The sequence below is a fragment of the Mobula birostris genome, chromosome 13 (genome assembly GCF_030028105.1).
Source record: "Mobula birostris isolate sMobBir1 chromosome 13, sMobBir1.hap1, whole genome shotgun sequence".
Taxonomy (NCBI): Eukaryota; Metazoa; Chordata; class Chondrichthyes; order Myliobatiformes; family Myliobatidae; genus Mobula; species Mobula birostris.
The window spans coordinates 102,434,864-102,454,559 of NC_092382.1; the positions used below are offsets into that span (position 1 = coordinate 102,434,864).

The window sequence follows — 19,696 nt, forward strand, 5'->3', positions numbered from 1 at the left end:
GGAACAATAGGGTAGACTGTTATCTAAATGCGGAGACTTTTCAAACATCATTGTGCAGAGGGGCTTTGGTCCCTTGTGCAAGACTTCCACAAGTTTAATTTACAGGTTGAGTCTGGGGTAAGAAGGCAAATGACATGTTGACATTTATTGCAAGGGGAACGAATGAAAAAAAAAACAAGCAGATAATGGCGAGGCTTTATAAGACAACAGCACGGCCGCACTTGGAGTATTGGCAACAGATTTGGGCCCCATATCTCAGAAAGGATGTGTGTCATTGGAGACAGTCTAGACGAAGTTCACGAGGATAATTCTGCAAAAGAAGACGTTAACGTATGAACAGCTTTTGGCAACTTCGGGCCTGTACTCGCTGGAACTGAGAAGAATGGGTCACGATCTAATTGAAACTACCGGGTGTTGAAAGGACGAGATGGGATGGAAGTGGAGAGGATGTTTCCTCTGGTGGGGATATCCAGAACTAGAGGGCACATACTCAGATGTTCGAGGCGACCGTTTAGGACAGAAACAAAGAAAAGTTTTGTAGCTAGAGAGAAGCAAATATGCAGAATGTTCTGCCACAAACGGTTGTGGAAGCCAAGCCCTTGAGTATATTTATGCGAAATTTCACAGTTTTCTGATTGTTCAGGACATCAAATTACATGGCGAGAGGGCAGGTGTATAGGATTGTGTGGGATCCGGGATCAACTATGAGGGGAATAACAAAGCAGTTTTGATGGTTTGAATGGCCTAATTATTTGCATAGGTCTTCTGGTAGTATGATCTCCAATTTCAGCAATTCCACTTTTATCTAAGGGGAACAACATTGCTCATAATACTACAAATGAGCCCTCTCCAGTGCATTGCAAAGCCTAAACATTAAATCTTTACTCTTATATTCTGGTCATCTGGATATGAATGCGAACATTGCATTTATCTTCCTCACCACCGACGACACCTGTAAATTAACCTTCAGGGAATCCTTCACCAGGACTCCCAAACCTCAGTACGCCGTAGAATATTGATTTTTTTTTTAAAGAAAACAGTGTACACTTTTATTTCTTCTAGAAGATTGCATGACCATACACCTTTGGGCATTGTATTCCATCTGCCAGTACTTTATCCATTTTCCTCATCTGTATAAGGCATGTAGCGTCTCTGCTTCAACACTACCTGTATATCGGAAATGTTCTGACCGACCTGCACTGACTGTGGTTTCAGAATGAGGAAGTCAAACATTATTTTGCAGAGGGAGATGCAACGGCTCAGGATTTGGAGCTTGTTGACGAGAGATGAGGAAATGATGGTGCTGAACGCCGAGCTGTTGCCAGTCAAACCGCAACTTGACATGAGTATTGCTGTTGTCCAGATGGTCCACGGCCTAGTGCAGAGCAAGTGAAATGGTGTTCCTTGTGGGTACGAATGGCATAGATAGGACGTATGGCGAGGGAGTACAGCGAGTTAGGTGCTAAGTTAAAGGGCAGGATGTCCAGGGTAGTGATCTCAGGATTGCTGATCACGCCGCGTGCTAGTGAGCCCAGAACCAGGAAAACGATACAGTTCACAGTTCAGGGTTCGGACTAGTTGCAGAGGGATGGGAGCCTGAACACCACAACAGTTTATGGAGAATATTTGGAGCCAGATGGCGGTAAGACCTCAGACAATGTTCGGAATCATATGGTTCAGCTCAGGGCAACTCGTGCCCTGCGCTTCTCACATTTCAATGCAGAAGGATCGTCAGAAAGGCCGGTAATTGTGCTGACGTAAGGTGACTGGTTTACAAAAGAGGCGATGTGTACTGAGGAGAGGTTGTTGACTGAGGGAAATCGCAGTCAATCCGCTGAGTTGCAACTTACTTATACTTACTTTATATTTTATACGTTATTGTCGCCAAACAATTGATACTAGAACGTACAAACATCACAGCGATATTTGATTCTGCCCTTCCCGCTCCCTGGATTTCCAATATTAAATATTAAAAACAATATTCAAATTGTAAAAATTAGCAAATGTTAAAAAAAAATATATAAATCTTAAATAGAAAATAGAAAAAATGGAAAGTAAGGTTGTGCAAAAAAAAACCGAGAGGCAGGTCCGGATATTTGGAGGGTACGGCCTGATCCGGGTCAGGATCCGTTCAGCGGTCTTATCACAGTTGGAAAGTAGCTGTTCCCTGATCTTGTCGCACGAGTCTAAACTTCTGAGCCTTCACCCGGATGGTACAGGGGCGAAAAGTGTGTTGGCAGGGTGGGTCGTGTCCTTGATATCCTGGCAGCACTGCTCCGACAGCGTGCGGTGTAAAGCGAGTCCAAGGACAGCAGATTGGTTTGTGTGACGTGCTGCGCCGTGTTCACTATCTGCTGCAGCTTCTTTCGGTCTTGGACAGGACAACTTCCATACCAGGTTGTGATGCACCCTAGGAGAATGCTTTCTACGGTGCTTCTATAGAAAAAAAATAAATAAATAAAATAGTGAGGCTTTTAGGGGACAGGACAAATTTCTGTAGTTTTCTCCGGAAGTAAAGGCGCTGGTGGGCCTTCTTGGCAGTGAGCTCTGCTTGGTTGGACAAAGTCAGATCATTTGTCATATTGACCACGAGGAACTTAAAGCTTTTGACCTGTTCCCCTTGCGCACCACCGATGTAAATTGGGTCGTGCGTTCCGCTACTCCTTCTGAAGTCAACAACCAATTCCTTCGTCTTGCTGAGGTTGCGGGATAGGTTATTGTCTTCGCACCATGCCGCTAGGTTCTTAATTTCGTCTCTGTACTCAAACTCAACATTACCAAAAATACGGCCTACAATTGTTGTGTAATCAGCAAACTTATATATTGAGTTTGATGGAAACTTGGCTACACAATTATGGGTGTACAGTAGGTACAGGAGGGGGCTGAGTACACAGCCTTCCGGGGCACCGGTGCTCAGAGTGATTGTAGGGGAGAGCTTATCCCCTATTTTTACAGCCTGTATCCTGTCTGTGAGGAAGTTGACGATCCAGCTGCAGATCTGAGTGCTGAGGCCCAGGTTCCGGAGCTTAGGAATTAGTTTATTTGCGATGATGGTATTAAAGGCAGAGCTGCAGTCAATGAGAAGGAGCCTTACGCATGCGTCTTTATTCTCCAGGTGTTTCAAGTGGGAATGTAGGGCCAGAGAGATGGCATCTTCCGTTGACCTGTTGCTCCGGTAGGCGAATTGCAAAGCATCGAGGTTGACCGGTAGGCTGTGGTTGATGTGTGCCATAACCAATCTCTCGAAGCATTTCATAGCAAATGATTTCAGAGCCACAGGTCGATAGCCATTCAGCCATGCCACCTTGCTCTTTTTCGGCCCTGGGGTTATCGTTTCCTTCTGAAAACACGAGGGGATCTTAGACTGAAGCAAGGAGCAGTAGTTGATGTCAGCAGACACTCCAGATAGCTCACTTGCACACGCCCTGAGAAACCGTCCTGGGACGCCGTCTGAGCCCGTCGCCTTCCTTGGATTTATCTTCAGGAAGGCCCATCTAACGTCCTCCTCGGTGACGATGAATCTCGATGCCACCAGGTCCGGTTCATCCGGAGGGATGGTGACGCTCCTCTTCTGTTCGATTCTTGAGTAGAATACGTTAACTTCGTCATGAAGAGAAACGCCACAGTTATTGATATAAAGAAAAGTTGGACATCATCGGAAATGATAAATGCAGGCCTGAAGGTGTTGAATTTGAACGCACGCGGTGACACAAAGATGAACTTGCAGCACAGTCGCAGATTGGGATGCGTGATGTTGTAGGCGTCACTGAATCATGGAGGAAAGATTGCTGTGGGACCTTCATGTCCCAGGATGCACATTCTGTCGAAGGCACGGGTGGGGATGCAGAGAGGGCGTCTTTGCTTTGTTGGTAAAAATGAAATCAAGTTGTAATAAAGCGAGGACATCCAAGCAACTGACACAAAATGCTGGAACAACTCAGCAGGCCGGCCGGCATCTCTGGGAAAGAATACAGACGACGTTTCGGGCCGAGTCCTTTCAACAGTAACCTAGGGTCGCTGGGTGTTGAATCACTGAGGTTAGGAATAAGGTAACGCTACGATATGATCAACTGGTCGGAATTCTATACACACACCCAAACAGTAGTAACGATCTGGCCTATAATTTACAAAGGGACATAGAAAATGCATGCCAAAAGGACAATGTTGCTATCGTCATGGGGGACTACAGTGTGCAGGTAGATTGGGAAAATCATGTTGGTGCTGGATTCTAGTAGGGGTACTTCTCGAGTGCATACGATTGTCATTTTAGAGCAACTCTGGATTGGATGTTGTTCAGTCAACCATAACTGATTAGATAGCTTGAGGTAAAAAAAGAAAACAACACTCGGGGGCGAGTGATCATAATATGAAAAGTTTCATCCTTCAGTTTGAAGAGAAGAAGCTCAAATCAAATGTATCAGTATTACAGTAGGGGAAAAAAGAATTACAGAGGTATGAGGGAAGAGTTGTCCAGAATCGAATGGAGAAGAACACTGGCAGGGATGACGGCAGAGCAGCAATGGCTGGAATTTCTGTGAACAATTCGGAAGAAACAGGATATGTAGACCCCAAAGAGGAAGATCTATTCTGAAGGAAAGCTGACACAATCGCGGTTAACAGATGATGACAAAGACGACATAAAAGCTAAAGAGAGGGCATATGATAGAGCAAAGATTGGTGGGAAGATGGACGATTGAGAAGTGTTTAAAAACAAACCTAAAGTAATTTAAAAAGTAACTAAGGAGGTAAAGATGGAATATGAAATTAAACTAGCCGATAATATTAAAGAGGATGCCTAAAGTTTCTTCAGATAGTTGAACCGGAAAGAGATGCGAAAGTGGATATAGGACCGATGGAAAATAATGCTCGACCGGTAGCAATGGGGAGAAAGAAATGGCAGATGGAAGGAATAAGTATTTTACACCAGTCGTCAACGTGGAAGACACTACCCGTATGGTGTAAGTTTCAGGAGTCCGGGTGCCTGAAGTGTGAGAAGTTACCATGACGAGAGAGAAGTTTCCTGGGATACGGAAAGGTCTAAAGGTAGATGAGCCAAATCGACTTGTTGGTCTACACGCCTAGGCTCTGAAAAAAAGTGGCTGAAGAGATGTGGAGCCATTGGGAATGATATTTCAAGCAACACTAGATTATGGAATGGTTCCAGAAGACTGAAAATTGTAAATGCCACCGCTTATTTCAAGAACAGAGAAATACAGAAGAAAGGAAACTATAGGCCAATTAGTCTAACTTCAGTGGCTGGGAAGATAGTGGAGTCCATTATTAAAGATGAGGTCGCAGGTTACTAGAAGGCCCCTGATAAGATAGGCCGGAGTTCCTTTGAGGGAAAATCTTGCCTGACAAATCTGTTGCAATTTTTGATGAGAAAACACGGAGGTCCACAAAGGAGAATCGGTTGATGTCGTGTTCTTTGGATGTCAGAAGGCCTTTGACAAGGGGCTACACATGAGACTGCTCACAAGCTCAGAGCTCATGGCATTGCAGGAAAGGTTCTGGTACCATGGCTGCCGGTGACTCATCGTGTTCCACAGGGGTCTACGTTTGGAGCGATACGTTTTACATTATATTTCCATAACGGATTTGAAGGACTTCTGGCAAAGTTTGCAAAACATATGAAGATAGGCGGAGGGGCAGGCAGTTTTGAGGAAGTAGAATGTGTAGAGGACGACTTAGACAAATTAGGTGAATAGTCAAAGAAATGTCAGATGAATACAGTGTCGGGGATGGGGACGCCCCGCACCTTGGCAGAAGAAATAGTAGCGTAGCCCATTTTCGAACTGGAGAAAAAATTAAAAAAAAAACAAAAAACAAACTGAGACTGACACTGACAGGGACGTGTGAGTCCTTGTGCAGGATTCCCTGAAGGTTAATTTGCATGTTGAGTCTGTGATCAGGAAGTCCAATGCCATGTGACCATTTATTTCCAGGGAATATAAACACACGGATTTTACGTTCTGAAATCATTATGCACTGGTGAGGCCTCTCGTGGAGTACTGTGACCTGTGTTGGGCCGCTTAGCTTACAAAGGCTGTGCGGAATCTGGACAGGGCTTAAAGGAGGTTCACGGAAATAACTTGGGGTTTAAAACGATTGTCATATGAAGAGCGTATTTTGGCTCTGGCACAGTATTGATTGGAATTCAGAAGGAAGAGAGGTGACTTCATGGAAATCTTTCGAATGGTAAAAGGTCTTGCTAAACTGGATGTGGTGATGATTTATCCTGTACTGAGCGTGGCAGAGACCAGAGTGTACAGCCCCGGAAGAGAGGGACGTCCTATTTTCACGTCTTATCCCTCTGAATTCCAGTGAGTACAGGCCCAGACCCATGAAATGTTCCCCATATGACAAGCCATTCAATCTCAGAGTCATTCGTGTGAACCGTCTTTGAACCTTGTCCAATATAAGCTGATACTCTCCTCGATAAAGGGCTAGAAACCGCCCTCAACGCTCCGAATGAGGCCTCGACAGTGCCTTAAGTCTGAAAATTACATCTGTATTTATATATTCTGGAACACCCGAAATGAATGCTATCGTCACATTTGGCTTCGTCACCACCATTTCAACCCAAAATTTAATCTTAAAGGAATCCTGCACGTGATCTCCCAAACCCCTTTGTATCAAAGACATTGTAATGTTCCCTCCGTTTACTCTCCATTTCCTCCACTCTCTGTGTTCACCGGGATTTGTGAGAGGGATGGGGGAAAGTAGACGACAGGTTTTACTCCTTTTCCCACCGGCTATCGGTCCCTCGGTTCTGGGTCTGTCCACAAATGGGTGTGGATAAGACTGTCATGTGGTTCCTGTCGTGTGCGATCTCTCCACCCCGTCCCCGCCCACTCCTCGCCCTCGCTTCCTTCCTCTTCCCTCCTCACCACAACGGCTCTCAGACACACACAGGAGCAACCTTTGAGGCAGGCACACGATTCAAGCTTCTGGAACTGAGAGAGATAGGGAGGTGGTGGGGAGGGGAGGAATGGGGAGAGGGAGAGCAGGAGCGGGTGACCAGTGAGGGTGGTAGGTGAGGGAGACGGAGGGAGCGGGAGGGAAGGAGTGATGAGGGTGGGGAGTGGGGGAGAGGGCTACAGTGAAGGGGCAGAGGGAGGGAGGGAGGGAGAAAAAGATGAGCGGTGCGGTGGTAAAGAACGAGAAGCGAGGGAAGGGTCGAAGGAAGGGACAGAGAAAGGAAGTAGGGAAACGGGGCGAGGGGAGTGCGGGGAATGGGGGAATCGGAGAATGCGAGAGACGGCTGGGTGTCCCGAACCAAAACGCTTCTAAACCCCTTCTCCACCGTAGAAAAGTTGGAATTAACGTGAAAAGTGTTCGGAGAAAATAGGCGCAATAACACATGGTCACGGCGGAAGGTCTGTTGGTGGTAGAGAGGTAAAAGAGAATGGGGCTGACAGATGCGGGAAAGAGAAGGTTCAGATAATAGGGAAGGTGATGCTGAACGGGAAAGTGGGGGAAGTCGGAGAAAGGTGGGGGAGAGAGTTGGAGGGGAAAATGAAGAGAAGTGGAAGGAGAGAGAGGGGAAGAGAGAGAAAAGGGGAAAGGGAGGGAGACGGGGAAGAGGGGGAGAGAGGATGGGAGGGTAAAAGGAGAGAAAGAAGGGGAAAGAAGGGAAGGTGGGAGGAAAAGGAAGTAGTGAAGAGGAGAGAAGGGAGGAGAAGAGAAGGGAGAATGAGACAACGGAGAGAGAAAAAGGGAGAGATGGAGAGAGAAAAAAAGAGAGGGAAGAGAACGAGAGAGAGAGAGGCAAAGAGAGACAGAGAGAAGGAGCAAGGGAGAGAGAGAGAGAGAGAGAGAGAGAGAGAGAGAGAGAGAGAGAGAGAGAGAGAGAGAGGGAGAGAGAAGGAGGGTGGGAGGTTGGGGAGAGGGAGAGATAGAGATGGGACAGTGCCAGAGAGTTTTGTATCTGAACCTGAAGTGTATAATGTTGCATGTTAGAGTGTGCGAAGGGATGGTGTGGAGATGCTGAGAGCGTCCCCTAGTGTCTTATCTCGGGATTGTGTGATTTGGCCAACAAATCTAGCTTCACTGTGAGGACCAGGAGAGAAGACCTGAGGCCCTGGCGATAGGAGGAGAAGTGGGACCGTCCGATGCGAAATCAAGGATCCAACAGGGGATGAGGCAATGGTGGGAATGCAAATTTCCAAGAGAATAGAGAGTCTATATGAAAGACACAATTATCTCCGTAATTCCCTCGTCCTCTCTATGCACCTCCTTCCATTCTTTTCCTCTTTCTGCCGCCTTCGATTCCCCTCTCCCTCCATTGTGTATATTCCCTCTTTTTCAATCACTGTCCAAATCTCTCCTCCCCTTCTATTTCCACTTTCCCGATACTGCACTCTCATTGCTGTCGACCACCCTGAGGCACACCATCAATCCCTCCCCAACCCGCACACCCCACCCCTTTTCTCGGTTCTTCTCTTTATCGGTTGTTGGTGGGCGACGGCCTGGCAGCGCGGGTTTCCTCTATTGACCGTAGCATTCCTTTGTCAGGATCGGAGACTCGACAGGATGGCCGAGAACCAGACCTACGCGAATATGCAGCTCACAAGAACGGACTCCCGGGCTCCTTTGACAGGTGAGTGGGCGGAGAGAGGGAGAGAGCTTCACTCTGTGTGTGACCCCGGGAGTGTGTGATGGGATGGTGTGGAGCGAGCTTCTCTCTGTGTCTGACCCCGGGAGTATGTGATGGGACGGTGTGGAGGGAGATTCACTCTGTGTCTGACCCTGGGAATGTGTGATGGGACGGTTTGGAGGGAGATACACTGTGTGTCTGACTCCGGGAGTGTGTGATGGGACGATGGGGAGGAAGCCTCACCCTGATTCTCACCCTCACTGTTCTGTCACCAGCTGAACCTGATGTGTCATACGTGCAACTAGATGTCACGGCCCTCTCAGCACCCCGGGTCCGGAGAGATGGAGGTCAGTTTCATCTTTGTTGGTTTGAATCTTTTTAGCTGATGTGTCCAGTCTTGTCGAGATATCTCAGGACAAGCGCACAGTTGACCCCTGTGATTCCCTCTTTGAGACTATGTCAGAGGGAACGCGTGAAGAGGCGATGAGGAAGGAACTCTGTGGGAAGTTCGGTGTAGAAGGTACCGTGAGGATTGAACACGGTGGAAGCGGGAGCCAGTGATTGATGGGGATGGTGCCCTCTGTGATGGGAAGAATAGTGAACGGAACGCTGTTGGACTGGGTAGAGGGATTGCTCAGAAGGAAAAAAAAACATTGAGGAAGGAGTACTATGTAGTGGAGGGAATGCCGAGGGAAGGGTCCGTGAGGAGGCAACCCTGTGGGAGGGTAGGTAATTTGGGAACACCATGGTAGAGGTGGAGAGGAGGGTTGACAGTGGAATCGGCGGAGAGCAGCGACAGAGCTATAAATTTTGAACGACTGTCTACTTTCTAACCCATCTGCTCTCTCCTCTCATCTCCCTTTCTCTCCTTTCCGCCCCTCTCTCCTTCTCTCCTTCCACTCCCCGTCCCCTCTCCACTCTACCCCTCCCCTCACCCCCTCACTGCCCCATCCCTTCACACTCCGCTTTCCTTCCTCTCTGTCAATCACTCCATCTTTTTCACCACTCTTTCCCACTCTCCCCTTCTCTTCTCTGCCTACTGTCTCTAAACTCGCCCAACTATCAATGTCCTTCTCTCTTTCTCGCTTTTTTTCCATTTTTCTGTCCCTTTCCCTCTCTCCAAACCTCTCCCGCTTTCCCCCACTCTCTCGCAGTCTCTCAATCCCTCACAGACCCAGGATCTCCGCACTCTTCAAACTCGCCCCTCTATCACACTACCCCCCCTCTCTCTCTCTCTCTCTCTTACGCTGTCTCCCCTTGTCTTTGCTCACTCTGTCTCTTCTCTCCCCGTCGCCGTATCTTCCGTTCATTTCCCACTCCGCACCCTATTCTCACTATCGTGCCTTCCCTCCCCCCCCCCCCCCCCACCTCGCTGATGATCTTCTGCCTCTCGCTTCCCCACTTCGCACTTCCTCGATCTCTTTCCCCGGGCCCTCCCACTTTTCTCCTTCCCTCGCTCTCCCATCTCCCTTCCCTCTCTTTGCTATCTCGCTCAACCCTCTCACTCTCCCCTCACTCTTACCCTCTACCACGCACTCTCTCCCTCTGCCACCCTCGCCCCTTTCCCTCTCTCACATTTTCCCACCCATCGCCCTTATCGCTCACCACACTCTCCTCCTTTCTGTCCCTTTCTTTCACTCTCTGTCTCCACACTCTCCCCGTTCCCTCACCTTCTGTCCCCCTGCCTGTAAACTTTCTCCCTACACTTCACTTTACCCTCTCTCCCGACTCTATCTCCGTCTCACTCTGCTCCCTCTCTCTTTCCGCACTCCCCCCATACTAAAACCCATCTCTCCTCCTGTTATTTCTTTCTACCTCTCACATTCTCTACCTTTCTTTCCCAGACGGCCTGACCTCCACCTACGCAGAGGTGAACTTTCCGAAAGACCAGCGCGTCATCGGTGAGGATGATGCTCCTCCCATTGTCCCGGGGCCCAGCAAGCTGCCAACCAATGCCCAGACAGGTCAGAGTTCACAATAATGACGCCATTGTCGAGAAGGTCACTTGTCAGATGCAGACCTGTGTGTGTGTGTGTGTGTTTGTGTGTGTGTGTGTGTGTGTGTGTGTGTGTGTGTGTGTGTTTGTTTGTGTGTGTGTGTGTGTGTGTGTGTGTGTGTGTGTTTGTTTGTGTGTGTGTGTGTGTGTGTGTGTGTGTGTGTGTTTGTGTGTGTGTGTGTGTTTGAGTGTGTGTGTGTGTGTGTGTGTGTTTGTGTGTGTGTGTGTGTGTGTGTGTGTGTGTGTGTGTGTCTGTGTTTCTGTGTGTGTGTTTGTTTGTGTGTGTGTGTGTGTGTCTGTGTGTGTGTGTCTGTGTTTCTGTGTGTGTGTGTTTGTGTGTGTGTGTGTGTGTGTCTGTGTGTGTGTGTGTCTGTGTGTGTGTCTGTGTTTCTGTGTATGTGTGTTTGTGTGTGTGTGTGTCTGTGTGTGTGTGTGTGTGTGTGTGTCTGTGTTTCTGTGTGTGTGTTTGTGTGTGTGTGTATGTGTGTTTGTGTGTGTGTGTTTGTGTTTGTGTGTGTGTGTGTGTGTGTGTGTGTGTGTGTGTGTGTTTGTGTGTGTGTGTTTCAAATGCTTCAAACTTATCTCCCTCAACCACATTTCAGCCTGCTCCACATGCGGTCCACACCTTCTGGGTGCCAATATTTGTCACTAGCGTACCCAAATAAATTTATTTTCTCTCTCTCTTTACACCTGTGAGCTCTCGTCCTCGATTCTGCTTGATGTGCACATTTACTCTACCTGTGCGACTCAAGGTTAGATATCCCGACTCTCCAAGGTATAAAGTCCCAACCTGCCCTACCTCTCTCCGTTACTCAGTCCCCCGAGTCGCGGCAACACCCTTGCAAATCTCCCTCTGCACTCTTTCCAACTCAGTGGCACCTCAAGGGTGGCGTTCTCAGGATTGCTGCCAGTGCTACGTGACAGTGATGGTATGAATTGGAGGAGATGGCAGTTGAATGTGTGGCTAAGGAGTTGGTGCAGGGAGCAGGGTTTCAGATTTTCAGATCATCAGGATCTCTTCTGGGGAGCATGGGCCCTGTACAGATTGGATGGATCGCACCTGAACTCGAGGGGGGAGCAATATCCTTGTAGGTAGGTTTGCTAGCATGGTTCGGGAGGGTTTAAACTAATTTGCGAGTGGGATGGGACCCCGAGTGATAGAGCAGTGAAAGAAGTGCATGCAGTAAAGCTAAATCTAACATACAGACAGGCTTTGAGGAAAGAGAATCAAAATAAACCGGGTAAAGACAGTAAGGTAGACGGGCTGAAATGTGTGTACCTCAATGCAAGAAGCATCAGGAACAAAGGTGATGAACTGAGAGCTTGGATACATACATGGAATTATGATGTAGTGGCCATTACAGAGACTTGGCTGGCACCAGGGCAGGAATGGATTCTCAATATTCCTGGATTTCAGTGCTTTGAAAGGGATAGAGAGGGCGGAAAAAGGGGAGGAGGGGCAGCATTACTGGTCAGAGATAGTATTACAGATACAGAAAGTGTGGTCAATGTAGCAAGATTCTCTTTTGAGTCAATATGTGTGGAAGTCAGGAACAGAAAGGGAGCAGTTACTCTACTGGGGGTATTCTATAGGCCCCCTGGTAGCAGCAGAGATACAGCGGAGCAGATTGGGGGGAAAATTTTGGAAAGCTGCAAAAATAACAGGGTTGTTATCATGGGTGACTTTAACTTCCCTAATATTGATTGGCACCTGATTAGTTCCAAGGGTTCAGATGGGGCAGAGTTTGTTAAGTGTGTCCAAGAGTGATTCCTGTCACAGTATGTGGACAGGCCGACCAGGGGGAATACCAGACTAGACTTAGTACTAGGTAATGAACCGGGTCAGGTCACAGATCTCTCAGTGGGTGAGCGTCTGGGGGACAGTGACCACCGCTCCCTGGCCTTTAGCATTATTTGGAAAAGGATAGAATCAGAGAGGACGGGACATTTTTTTAATTGGGGAAAGGCAAATTATGAGGCTATAAACCTGGAACTTGTGGGTGTGAATTGGGATGATGCTTTTGCAGGGAAATGTACTATAGACATGTGGTCGATGTTTAGAGGTTTCTTGCGGGATTTTAGGGATACCTTTGTTCCGGTGACGAAGATAAAGAATGGTAGGGTGAAGGAACCATGGGTGACCAGTGAGGTGGAAAATCTAGTCAGCTGGAAGGCAGCATACATGAGGTTTAGGAAGCAAGGATCAGATGGGTCTATTGAGGAATATATGTTTCCAACGTCTATACATCATATGTCTGGAACAAAAAAAAAACAACAACAAAGCGGGCAAAGAATAATACAACTGAGAAGACTAATAAACTCTGAATCGAAACGGCAAATTCCCCCGTGGACCCCATATATCATAATCCTCTGGATAAATCTCCCTGCGGGACCTAGTCAAAAGCCAAAATTATGTTCCCATAGTCAAGATCCACGACTGTAACTTCATCGATTACCTTAGAGAGAGAAACGAAAATCTATAGAATCAGGCAGACGCTTTCAGCAATTACCGAGACAAGGAATTTGAACTCACAGCAATGACGGATAAAAGTAGATGGGAGTGAGAGAGGGAGGGGTTGATCGTGGTGGAAGAAGAGAGTGCGGATGGTGGGTGGAAGAAAGTACCACTGGGGGAGACGGCTGAATTCACGCACACGCTGAATGGTCTCTTTACAGGTACGCATAAACAGCAGCCGAAAGAGAACATCGGAAATAGATCGTACCTTAATATCTGCCTACTCTGCCCCGTTACGACCATTCTTGTCGCGATAGTGACCGGGCTCTTGATCTACGGTGAGTCGAACGGGCTCCGGGTGGAGTCCGGCAGTAAACAAGCAGAGTGCAATAACATGTTAGCGTAAAGTCTCACAGTGATGACGACACGCCCCTGAACGTAACACAGACACACCCCTCGCCGTAACACCGAAGCACCTCTCGCCGGAAACCTGACACACCTCGAATCGTGACAATGACACGGCCGTTACCGTTACACAATCAGGACTCATCCTGACACCGGCACGCCATTCACCTTAACAGCAACGATCCTGTCACCGTAACACGGACACGCCCCTGTACCCGACACGCTTACGGCCCTCACCGTGACACAGACATAGCACTCACAGTGATAGCAACGTAACCCTCACTGTGACATCGACATGCCCCTGACTGACGCACTTCTCAAGGCGATAGCGAAACACACGTCACAGTGACACCGACACGTCTCTCACCGCAACACGGACAAGTCCCCCACTGTGAGAGGAAATCCAGAATCACCGTGATACTTACACAGCCCCCATCGTAACGCCAACAAAACTCTTATCGGGACACTGACGTGCCGGTCAGTGTGACACAGACACGCACGTCACGGTAGCGCAGACGTCCCTCGCTGTAAGTCCAACACACCTGCAACTATGATATATACACGATCTCCACCGCGATTGAATCACGCCTCTCGCTGTGACACGAAAGTAACACACTTTCACTGCAACACTCGTCACCGTGACACTTATACGCTGCTGGACATGAACAGCACCGCACCGTGTCACTGACACACCACCACTGCGTCCCGCCCAGCACCGTGACGCCGACTCACGGGTCAGTGTAAACTCTAACCGTCCTTCAACATCTCTCTCAGTGTCACAGATTCATCAGTCTCAGATCACCTCCTACCGAGATTACCAGCTACTTTGGGAGCAGTATCAGGAGATGAAGAGGACACAGATCCAATATCGACATCAGGTCCATGAGCTGAAGTTAAGACTTGAATCCAAGACATCCGAGAACTCCCGTCTGAATCTCTCCCATGGCGCCTGTCTCCAGAATCTTTCTGTCCTCAACAACCACATCTCCATCTTCGAAAGGAAGCTCAGAACTGTCAGCGGAACCAAGGTTCAAATCTGCCAATTCCTGACCAGTAACAGAGGTGAGGCAACATCATCGCCTTCTCACCACCTCCTCATGAGAGAGATGAGAGAGAGAGAGAGAGAGAGAGAGAGAGAGAGAGAGAGAGAGAGAGAGAGAGAGAGAGAGAGGGAGGGGGGGGGGGAGGGAGGGAGATAAAGGGGGAGAATTGGGGGTAAGAAACAGAGAAAGGAACACACACAAACACACACACACATACACACACAGACACACACACACACACACACACACACACACACACACACACACACACTCCACTCACAGCGATCACGACAAACTCCTCACTGAGATCCCAATATATCCCTCAACGTAACATCCAGGTACATCTCACCGAGACCCGGTACACATCTCATCAGGACACAGAAACATCTATCACAGTGTCACAGACACGCCCCTCAAAACAAAACCTACATTTACCGCACTGTGACACTGAATGAATCATCACTGTGCCACTGAGGCCGACTCGCAACTCACAGTGGCACTGACATCACTGCCTGTGATACCAGCACACCTGTCACATGGACATCGACACGTCCCAAACCGTGGTACGCCTCGCACTGTGACACGAATCAAACACACCGTCTCTCTGTAACAATCGTCAACGTGACACGGACACACCACTCACCGTAACACTACACCCTTCTCAACATGAACCGCACAGTACCTCAGGGTAACACAGATAAACCAAAAACCGCACCGTGACGATGACTGATGCATCAGGGTTAACTATGAACATCCTTCACCGCCTCTCTCATATCACAGATTCGTCAAAGAGATAGACCAATAAATAGGACCCTGGGTGTGTGTGATAAAAGAGAGTGGAAGGATTTTTGTTCTGTATATCTGACCATGGAAGTGTGTGATAAGACGGCATGGTGGGTGCGTCGCTCTGCGTCTGACCTCTGTGTGACGGGTCTGTGTTGAGGGAGAGTCACCCGGTGTCTGACCCCAGGAATGTGTGATGGGCCGATGTCGAGGGAGATTCACTCTGTGACTGAACAAGGGAGTGTGTGATGGGCCGGTGCGGAGGGGGATTCACTCTGTGTCTGACCCCGGGAATGTGTGATGGGGCAGTATGGAGGGAGATTCCCTCTGTGTGTGACCCCGGGAGTGTGTGATGGGACGGTGTGGATGGAGATTGATTTGTCTTTATTCCTGCTTTTCAGTGGAAAAATGTTCGAAGGATTGGTTCAGACATGAAGACGGTGTTATTTCTTCTCCACGTTTGAAACATCTTACGTTGAGCTAGGCAAGAGTGTTCAAACTTTGATTCAAGGCTTCTCGAAATCAATTCACAGGAAGAAGCGGTAAGTGTCACAGCACGAGAAGAGATATTCACACAGCTCCCAACGTTTACCAGGATGAGAAGAACAGTGGTGGTCCCTGTAAATAGTGAAGCTTCCTCCACTCCGTCTCATCGCACACTCCCGGGGTCATACACAGAGTGAACCTCCCTCCACTCCGTCTCATCGCACACTCCCGGGGTCAGACACAGAATGAAGCCGCCTGCGCACCTTCCCATCACACATTACCGGGGTCAGACACAGAGTGAATCTCCCTCCGCAGTCTCCCTTCACACACTCCTGTTGTAATAATCCAAGAGAGGCTCCGTAAATAGTTTCCTATTCTAGGCATTAATCAAATGAATTTAATTTCACAGAGTTTTGTTTTCCGCGCTCTTGCCTCCCATATCCCTGTATACTGGATTGGAAAATGCGAAAGAGGGTAAGATTTGGACTGATCTGCGGGGTGAGAGTTTGGGGATGACACGGTACTGACGGGAGAAAATTGGATCAGTTTACGGGCTGAAATAGGTTTGTGGGAAGAAGCGGTGCCACTGGGATTGTTTGAAGTCTGTCCGAGGTTGTCAGGTGAGGGAGGCACAATGGGAATATTTTGGGGAATGATTCGTGTCTGTCGAGGAAGGGTAGGGCACTGGGGACATCTTGAGGACTGGCAGGAACTCTAGGGAGAGATCAGTACCCTGGCATTATTTTGCTGACTGACGCAGGGCTGTGGGGAGTGCGAGATGCACCGGAATTAATTTCGAGAGTGACACGAAATTATGGGGAGATGGAGGAAACTTGGGACTGAGCTGATTTGTGAAAGAACAGTTGGGCAGCGGGATTACTTTAGGGACTGACAGAGATCTGAGGGGAGAGAGTGGGACAATTGAATGAGTCTGGAGACTGTGTGCAAAGAGTGGGTCAGTGGGATTCGTTTGTGGACTAAAGCAGGGCTTTGGGAGAGGGTTTGTCAGTGGTACAAATTTTGAGACGGACCCGTGTCTGTGGGTTGAGGGCGGTGCAGTGGGATTAGTTTGGATGCTGACACGAAGCTGTTAGGAGAGGAAGGGTCCATGGGATTAATTTGGGAAACGCCAAAGTTTTGCGGGAAGAAAGCAGGCCCTAGGGGTTCATTTCGGGACTGTCATAAGGCTGTGTGGAGAGGGTTGGACAGGGGGATTTGTTTGGGGACGGAAATAGATTTGGGGGCAAGGTAGATTTCGCCTGCTGGATTCGTATGGGGACTGATACAGCACTGTGAAGAGAAAGTGGGTCAGTGGGATTAGTCTGGCGACGGAACGCAGGCTGTGAGGAGTCCGCGGTGTTGTAACATTAGTTTGGAGATTGACACAGGGCTGTCCGGACTGATTGGGTCAGTGTGATTAGTTTGGGGACGGTCTCAGGGCTGTGAGGAGAGCGCTGTTTAACGAGATTAGTTTCGCGAAGGTCTGCGGTTTACTGCTGCGCTGTTTTGTCTGTGTTGAAATTTTTTAACCTTCATTGATAGAAAAGTGGGCTCTGGTTTGCTGTACTACGTGTCCTCTGGAACACCCGTCTGCATTCAGTGCCAACGGAGAGGAAGGAACTACCCTTGCCATCGTGATCGTCGTTTCATCTGCGAGAAGTCTACACCTTTATACCCAGCTAATCCTGAAAACATCCAGGATCTGTGCCAACAAGCAATGGGGGCTTCATGAATCACGGGACTACCCCCTGTTTCTCCTCCTTCTCTCTCTTCCACTCTCCCTCCATCCATCATCCGAAATTCCCTCCCCACCCTCACTGCCGCTCCCTCCTACCCTATCCTCCCACTCATTGTGCACTCCCATTCTCAGACACCGTGAAACCTCTCTACCCATCTATCCACTTATTTCTCATCATTTCCCCACCCCGCCCCGCTCTTCCCCAGTTACGCTTGCTCTCTCTCTTTCTCTCTCTCTCGGCACTCTCTCGCACTTTCTTCGCCCGCTCTTTCGCCGCTCCCGCTACCCAATTCTTTACCCTCTCTCCCTGTTTCTGCACCCCTCTACCCAATTCTCTCTCTCCCCCTCCCCGTTCTGTGCACACCCTCCGCCTCCCAGATCAGTTTTTCTTTCTCCTGTTCACCCACTCTCACTTCCACCCTGAGCCGTCTGGTTTTCGATACCCCGATCCAGGGTAAAAAAGTCTGTGCGCCTGCACTCTGTCTCTGCCCGTCTTGGGTTTATGCAACTCTGTAAAATTACAACTACGCTCCCGGGAATAAAGTACCACCCTTCCCTCCCTCTCTCCATGACTCAGTCCCCCAAGTCCCTGAAATATCGCCGTAAATCTCACTCTGGAGTCTTTCCATCTCTCAGGCATTTTCCTGGAGTAGGGCGACCAGAACTGTGTGCCGCCTCACCGTCGTCTTGTACACTGCAATGTGACCTCCCGGCTCCTGTACTCAGTGCCCTGACTGGTGAAGGCCAGCGTGACAAGTGCCCTGCCCACTCGTATCGTAAGTTTCCCACCGGAATCGCTATTTCATTTATTATCTGAAACTTATACGGCCTGGATTTTTTTTCTTTTGCAGTATCAGTGCGGTGCAAATATGTTAAAATAATGTAAATTACAAATATTAATAAATACCGCAAACATGTCGCTCATTCAGTCAAATATGGCAAGTAATGTGTAATGCAACATATTAATAAATGTAGCAAAAATGTCGATTTTGGTGCTCATGTATTCAAATATGTGACGGCTCAGAGGAAGGAGCTGCTCCTGAATCGTAGTGTGTGGGTGTTCAGGCTCCTGTGACTCCTCCTTGATATTAGTAACGGGCAGAGGGCTTCTCCGGGGTGGTGGGGGTCCAGAGTGATGGATGCGGCCTTCTCGAGGCATCGCCTTACGAAACTGTCCACGGTTGTGGGGAGGGGTGAGACTGCCAGAGTGTTGGCTGAGCTAGGAATCCTCCGGAGCCTCTTTCGATTCTGTGCGTTTCAGCCTCCACACCAGGAGGCGATCCGACAAGACAGAATGATCTCCAACGTACATCCATTGAAATTTCCTCATCGTCAATGAGACCCCACATCTGCTCACACTCCTAAAGCTGTGATCCCTTCTGTAACGAGACAGCTATGGATGCTGTTGTACTCAAATGCAGAGTGAGGTCTGGAATTAACTCTAACTCGAAATAAAGGAGACAGCAAGAAATGAATCGGACGGCATCACAAACAGTAGGACTGGAAACGTAACTCTTACGATTGAGCACTGAGTGCTCAGCTAGAGTCCTTTAACGATAGACTTACTAGTAACGTCTGGAATTAACACATGCATCGACTCGAAATAAACTCGGCGGCACGAGGCCAATGGAAAGACATCACAGACAGTAAGACTGTAAACGTAACTCTTGCGGTTTAGCACCGAGTGCTCAGCAAGAGGCCTTTAAGTACAGACTTCCCCTGTAGGAATGTGGCAGGGAATAATTGTAAGTCTGAGTCTCAAAAATAATGAGACTTCACCAAACTCTGGGAAAAGGAATTGTGGAAACCTGCATGCTTGTCCTGTACTGTCGGATACATTCGTGTTTGCATGAACGTGTTCGGCCCACTCTACATCGTCTGAGTTGCTGACAGCCAGGAACCCAGGAACTTCAGATAAGTCCATGCGACGTAGGAGCAGAATTAGGCCATTGAGTCCAGTCGCGATTTTTTCACGGCTGATCCATTTCCTTCTCAGCCCCAAATCTCCCGCCTTCTCCCTGTCTCCTTTCCTGCCCTGACTCATCAAGAATCTTTAAAACTCTGCCTTAAATATCCCCAAATGCCCGGACCTCCACGGCTGCCTGAGACTTTCAATTCCGCAGATTGCCCACGCTCTGGCTGAGGATTATGTCTGAACAACGACTGTGTGAGGGGACGGTGAAGCAGAGTT

The 19,696-nt window shown here is 48.6% G+C and overlaps 2 protein-coding genes across 2 annotated transcripts in view; both read left to right on the forward strand.

Moving 5' to 3' along the window:
• Nucleotides 1-17,499, forward strand: part of LOC140208133 (C-type lectin domain family 4 member A-like) — an 85,415-nt gene extending 67,916 nt beyond the window's left edge. The window contains exons 10-12 of the mRNA XM_072276615.1: nucleotides 15,766-15,823; nucleotides 16,177-16,241; nucleotides 17,310-17,499. Coding sequence (XP_072132716.1) covers nucleotides 15,766-15,823; nucleotides 16,177-16,241; nucleotides 17,310-17,499 — 313 coding nt within the window. The remainder of the gene's footprint in view (nucleotides 1-15,765; nucleotides 15,824-16,176; nucleotides 16,242-17,309) is intronic.
• On the forward strand, nucleotides 8,536-15,295 carry LOC140207416 (uncharacterized). Its single transcript, XM_072275942.1, has 6 exons — nucleotides 8,536-8,602; nucleotides 8,875-8,946; nucleotides 10,444-10,563; nucleotides 13,272-13,388; nucleotides 14,230-14,517; nucleotides 15,279-15,295. The coding sequence occupies exons 1-6, from the start codon at nucleotides 8,536-8,538 to the stop codon at nucleotides 15,293-15,295; spliced, it is 681 nt and encodes a 226-aa protein (XP_072132043.1).
• Nucleotides 17,500-19,696: the final 2,197 nt, after the last annotated feature.